This window comes from Dipodomys ordii, unplaced genomic scaffold (assembly GCF_000151885.1).
Source record: "Dipodomys ordii isolate 6190 unplaced genomic scaffold, Dord_2.0 Scaffold1, whole genome shotgun sequence".
Lineage (NCBI taxonomy): Eukaryota > Metazoa > Chordata > Mammalia > Rodentia > Heteromyidae > Dipodomys > Dipodomys ordii.
Genome location: NW_012267217.1, coordinates 64,071,722 through 64,078,327, shown reverse-complemented (window position 1 = coordinate 64,078,327; position 6,606 = coordinate 64,071,722). Strand labels below are relative to the sequence as shown.

Below are 6,606 nucleotides of genomic sequence, written 5' to 3'. Positions count from 1 at the left end.
GTGTGTGTGTGTGTGTGTGTGTGTGTGTGTGTGTGTGTGTGTGTGTGTGTATTTGGCAATCTTTGGAGCTGGAGAGGGTTTGGAAAAGGTACAACTCTCATACATTGCTGGCCAGTGTAGTGGTACAACATTTTGAAGACAATTCCTCGAATTTATTAAATGTAATAGGATAGTATCTACTATCTGACAGAACCATGCTGCTCCTGGAGCACTGGCCTACTCAGATAACCAAAAGAACAGGAAATATATGCAATAATGTAAAGAAAATACGAAGAATGATCAGGTATAGTCTTGCTTAGAAAACCAAAAAGGAGAAAAAGTTTATATACCTATCTTCAGAGGCTAGCTCAGGGTTGGAAGTGTAGTTTAGGTGACAGGGCAACTGCCAATGAGCGAAAGCATCAGGTGATAGTGAATTCAAGCCCTGGTCTTAAAAAAAAACCACACAACAACAACAACAAAAAAAAACGGAAGGGATAGGCTAGCTCTAAACAATATGGTGTAATAATATAAAAAACTGAACATAATTTTTAACAACTTGTCTATCAGTAAGTAGTAATCTGATGATGCCTATAACTTAGTGGCAAGTATAAATGCAAAGTAAGGGGCATCGTCATGTATGTTTTATTAGTTGCACTTCACAGATGTGAAGTTTCTTCCTATGCCATTCAATATCTGCATATGTATATTATTTTAAGTGGGTATATACATAATACTATTTTTAAATGGGTAAAGAAGATTTTCCTGTATGCATAATATAGGATTGGTAAAAGGGGACATTTCATATTTTCAATGCTATAAATGCAGCCTGGAAGTAATGTGAAATTATATCAATTGTACACATATACATATCAATGAAGGCAGCTACATGAAATCTACTTAAACCACAATAAACTATTGGCACACATCAAAACATCATCAAAAGAAGAAAATTCATTAAACTGGACCAGCCAGATGGTCTAGTTTCAGTGAAAATAAATAACACACCAATTAATGTCCAAAGCCTGGTCATGCTCAGTGTGACAAGGAGAGAAGTTGTACCTTAGGCAGTGGCTTTCCCTGGTTGCAGTTGATTCCACCAACGTAGACCATATTGGGCATTATGGGTCTGGGAAACTCCAGAACGAAGTCTGTTCTCAACAACCAAATGGACACTTGGCTGAAGAGGTCATACATGGTGACTGGGGTCTGAAGAATTTCAGAGGCAGCTTCTGAGACAGATTTGAGAAAAAGTGGACAAAACATACGTTCCGCCAAGTGATTTATATAATTCCACACTCTCTCCACGAAAGTCATGGCATCTGTGAATTTTAAGAGAAGTCTGGGAATATAAGAAAGGGGAGCAGGGCACTGAGCACCTTCTTCAAGATAATGACAAAATACGCCCCTGGAGAAGAGTACAGACGGAAGTGAAAGATACTTGGCAACAATTAATCCACACGCATCAAAAGGGTCTAGAAACACCGCATCAAAAGAACTCTCCTTTAGGAATTCTACTAATTCCTTGTCATTAAACAAACTCCTACAGTGTGAAAAAATCAATTCAAAAAAACGATTAGAAGAGCCCATTATTAGAGAAAACATACTTTGTTCCTGCTTTTTCCACTGGGTGTCAAGAAAAACCTTGAACTCCTGGTCCAAATCCTCCAGCGTGTGAGAAGTTGAGTACGTCTTCACTGTGAAGTTCAGTGCGCTTCCCAGCTGCCAACTCACCTCTGGCACAACTGCGACCACTTCATGCCCTTGGTGGATGAGTTTCTCCACCACAGAGCGCATGGAGAACCAGTGGCTGCCGTCCATGGGCACCACCAGCAGCTTGCCTGCCTGGGCAGAGCCTGAGGCCAGTAGCAGACATGCACACACAGGAAGGAGGGCAGGCAAGACTGCAGGAGCCATGGTGAGAGCAGCCAGGAGCAAGCCCCCTGTTTTAGATACTGTGCTAATAAAACACAGAAGGTGGAAGAACCGGTAGGGCAGAAAGCAGCAATGAAAAGAGAGTGCATTCTAATATCCATTGAACAATGTTACACCCAGTGGCAATGATTTACTCAGGGAAATAATTCATGAACTAATATCTCTCCAACACTTGCTGATACTTCTACTTGTATATTTTCCAGATAAGATTTTTTATGATCTTTGCCTTGTAGATATTCATGCATAGCACTGCAATTTAAATTCACAGATTTTACCAATGATTTTTGGGCCTGGAGAGCTCAGAGAGATAGTAAAGGAAGTTGGGACAAATCTGGCCTTTTGGAATGTTTCCAAGAGTAATTATTGGATGGTATCTTCAAATTATACAACTTTCCTTGCTCAGAAACAAATATGCTTCCTAGCTTTAAAAGAACGTCTTCAGGTTCCTTATTCCCAGGCCTTCACTGGCAATGGACTTGCTCTTCACAGACACTGTCATGGACAGCCTTCCCTGTTTATTTGGGTCTACTTGTAGCACAGTACATGTTCCATTCCCAACCCTTCCAAGGCCTTCCTTCAGTGCTGGGAAAGCCTGACAACTCTCCTACTGGGACTCTTCCAGGGCTTCCAAGGTATTGAGGGACAGAAAGGGGAACTGTTAGGAAGAGACAGAGAAAAAATTGGCAAACATAACACATGGCCAACAACGGTTTATTCTTCCCATAATGCCTCCAGCTACTGTTCAATGGCCTGGGTGTCCTCTCACCTAATCAAAGGAGCCAGCGTGGCACGAGCACAAGCTCTCAGGCAACTCAAAGTCCAAGGGAGGAGGAATGGGCAGAACCCTGTACTATAAAACCGTCCTCTGCAACTCTGATGAACTCCTCTCAGGCCCTCTCCTGCTGGAGACTTTCCTTACCTGCTTTCAAGCCTCTCCTTTCATTTACTGTCAACACTTTCCTGCCTTTGGCTTCTTTAATGAGTAGAAAAAATAAACCTGCCCTACACAATATTCCTATGTTAGAATCATCTTTATATATTTTTTATTTATCAGTGCTGAAGCTTGAACTCTGGGTCTGGGCCCTGTCCCTAAGCTGCTTTTGCTCAAAATTACTGCTCTACCACTTGAGCTACATCTTTAGTTTTGGCTTTTGGGTAGTTTATTGGAGGTGAGTTACATAGATTTTCCTGCCAAGGCTGGGTTGGGACTAAGATCTTCAGATCTCAGCCTCCTGAGTAGCTAGGATTACAGGTGTGAGCCACCAGCAGCCTGCCTACAATCACCTTTTAAAAAAATTAATTTCCCCTAATAAATCCAGGGCATCAAGTAGTTATTCAGTTCAGGTTTTTCTGAGATTTTTTTTGCAATGCTTTCTCTTTCCTTCATTATCCCATCTAGAGATTTGTCCTCTGGTGTGAGTTCACACAGTGACTCCCAGGACCCTCCTTGGATTGACTTGAGTTTCCTTCTCACATTCTTGGAGCCAATCCTTGACAGCCTCGTGTTCATAAACTTTCTGGCTTCTTTCTCCATCCACAGTACCCCATCTACACTCTGTTCACAGCACATGTTCAAGAAATGTTCGTGGCCTTAGACTCAACTACACAGAGGCAGGTTTCTAGAAAGCTTTAGGTGAGGCCAGTGATATACATTAGGGCACCTGAGGACCATTTAGTGAGCGATTCCTCAAGCAGCCACGGAAGGGCCTTGCTCCCGGTTAGGAGCACAGGATGGCCTTTTCCAGCGCATTTGCCACATCACGTCTTGTCCCTGTGACTGGGAACTTTCAGGAAATTGTCTTTGCAAAGCAGAAGGTGAGCAGACAGACAGTATGATGGCATGATGGAAACTCATACTCCCCTGTCTCCCAGGAAGTTCCACTAGCCACTCCCAACTGTCCCATTACAGGAAGCTGGAACCACCTAGATGGTGCCCGGATCTAACTGAAAGATAAGATCATCTCATCATGACCTGGTGGCCCCTTTACTGTCTCCAAATTCACCAAACACCTGGCAGAGCCCTTCCTGAGTACACAGTATGGGGGTTGGGGGGGAAGAAGGATTGCAGTCAGTCATCTACTTTCTCTTACCATTCTAAGATGATTTGGGAAGCCCATTCCAATCCTACCTCAAACTAGAGGAGATGGCCCAGTTAGACCACCAAAGGCCTGGCAGAAATAAAACAAATAAGAAGAGGTAGTGGTCATAATGACTAGCACGAGGGTTTTGCAATAATGAGTTGCCACCAGCTGTGAGGCTTGCTCATAAATATCTACTAGCCACAGAGACCAGCTACTGCACTCATCCCAATAAACGCACAGAGATTTCCATCTCTACAACAGCATAGCTGTAGCAACTGCAAAGGCTGCAGAGGCAGCAGCAGTGACAGGTGACAGGAGAAAGGAGAAGAATATTGCAGAGTTTCAGAGATTGGCTGGCATCAAAATGGTAGGGAGCAGAGGCAGCAGAAACAAGGAGGGCTGTGAAGAGTCATAGAAGGAAAAGTGTGTGCCCCCGGTCACCGGAAGAAACAACTGCCAAGCTTTAGGAGCTAAGAGTCTCAGTCACCCTGGACCAAGAGCTGTTACATTAGTCACTGCAAATCTGAGAATTCCAGTACCCAAGGCCTGTAGGACACTGTGACACCTAAATTTGCCACGTTGGCTGCTGTCCACTGCCAGGTTCACTCTTTCTGGAAGCAACAAAGCCTGCCAAGTGTCAGGGTTGCTGATGGGCAAAGTCCAGAGCAGCAAGCCTCCAAACTGAGTACTGACAGCCATGTTTAATCTACCTAGAGCCTGAACAGGCCAATCTCATCTGTAAGTCTCTGGGTCTGCCAGTTCAGCTCCTAGGTTTGGGCACTCAAGAGCCCAGTATGCCAACACTTAGAAGAGCTTCTCCTGGCCTACCCACAATCCCTTTCTGGCTGTCCACAATCAGCTGATTGGCACAGTTACAAGAAAACATAGGAGAAGACTTAACACATTGATGTGGGCCATGATTTTTTTAGATAGGAGCCTTCCATAAAAAAGTAAAAATGGACACATAGGATCATATCTCTCTTTTTTAAACTGTGGTTGAACCCAAGTAAGAAAAACATTCACCATATTTGACACTTCAAAGTAAACAACATGAACATTCATGAACATTCTGTGCAGTCTTGGTGTTGTAGTGTACTCTGGTTCCAGACCGTCTTCATCACCACTAAGAAACCTTTCCCATTCAGCCCTCACTTCACTTAAACCTGTCCCACCAGTCTCTAGTATCTCCGGATTTGCTTCCTCTGGGTATTTGATACAAATGGAATGCCGCTATCTGTGGCCTACTGTGTTTCCTTTCATTTTACATAATGTTTGTGAGGTTCCTATATTTTGTAGCATGCGTCAAAGTTTTGTTTCTGTTTAAGTGGAGTATTTTATTGCTCAGTTTGAAAAGACAAAGGAGAGCAGTCAAAGGGAAGAAACAGCTGAGGATTCTGCTGGGACTTTGGAAAGTCACGAAAGAGGAGGTACCTAACAGGCAACAGGTCAGTCAGGACTGGTGAGAGCCAGGAAGTGTATCCTCGCTGGTATTTCCTAGTGGAGACCTCGGTTCCAGCCTGTCCTCTGCCTTTCTTTCCTTCTAACACCTCCTGACCTTTACAGCCACAGCAACCTTGGTCAAAGGGTCCCAAAACAAAATCCTTAGGCTGACATTCATTTTGACTCATGTTCCAACGTCCTCCATGATTCCTCTTCTCAATTTCCCAAACCTTTAGCTGAAGCTGAAAGTAATTTTTATTGGTTTTATTTTTTTCTGCGGTTATTTCCTCCCTGTCCCTCTCATTCATTTCTGGGTGGAGACGGGATTGGACAGGGAAGGTAAGTGGGGCTGAGGGCTGGGGGTGTCGCTCAGATCACTTTCCTAGCAAGTCCAAGGCCCGGAGTTCACTCCCCAGCACTGCCAAAAAGCGGAGCATTAAGGAAGGGGTTTAAGGAACCTACTGGAAGAGCCGAGGGAGTTGTTTTGTTTAGGGGCGCGCGGTAACGGGGCTCGCATGCGGGGCCTGGAAACCGCCCCTCAGCTCTCTCCGCTCAAGGCAGGCCCGAACCGACACGAGCGGCCCACAGGAAGTGAGCACCGAGCGAGGAGCACCGGCTCGCGGGGCGGGGACGCCGGCCACCGGGTTTCTTCGGGGAACCACGTCGGGGCTAAGGTGCTCGGCAGACAACGAGGGCCCGTCTGCGCGGCCCAGCCGGCAGAACCACGGCGCGCGGCGCACACCGGCTTCCACACGCCCAAGCCGAGCGCGCGGAGCACCTGCCCGCCGCAGCGCGCCGGCCGGCTCCGCCCCAGCTCCCGGCCGGACCCCGGGTCCCGCGCCCCGGCCGACCTCCTCCGGGGAGGAAGCGCGAGACCTGTCAGCTCTCGCGCGACCCGCCGACGCTGCCGCGGGGCACCCTGGGAAACGTAGTCCCGAGTCCCCAAAGGGAAAAAATCTGTTCGCTGAGACCGGTCCACGCCAAGATGGCGGCGCCCATCGGGGTTAAGTCCGTTCGCCCTGCGTTCGGGCCGGGGCGGGGGTCTGGGCTTTAGGCTGTAAGTTGAGGCCGGGCCCGGGATCCAGGGAGGGATGGGAGAACACGTCGGTGTTGGGACGGCGGCGTGGGCCGCAGGGCCTGAGGAGGGCGCGGCGAGGGGCGGCCGGGCCCG

The 6,606-nt window shown here is 47.0% G+C and overlaps 2 protein-coding genes across 2 annotated transcripts in view; one reads left to right on the top strand and one right to left on the bottom strand.

The window, feature by feature from the left end:
- LOC105980109 (UDP-glucuronosyltransferase 1-7C-like) overlaps positions 1-1,896 on the bottom strand; it is a 178,603-nt gene extending 176,707 nt beyond the window's left edge. The window contains exon 1 of the mRNA XM_013008850.1: positions 1,042-1,896. Within this exon, the coding sequence (XP_012864304.1) occupies positions 1,042-1,896 (855 nt within the window). The remainder of the gene's footprint in view (positions 1-1,041) is intronic.
- Positions 1,897-6,403: 4,507 nt separating this feature from the next.
- Positions 6,404-6,606, top strand: part of Usp40 (ubiquitin specific peptidase 40) — a 65,171-nt gene continuing 64,968 nt past the window's right edge. Inside the window, exon 1 of the mRNA XM_013022875.1 lies at positions 6,404-6,492. The gene's annotated coding sequence lies outside the window, so the exon portion shown is untranslated. The remainder of the gene's footprint in view (positions 6,493-6,606) is intronic.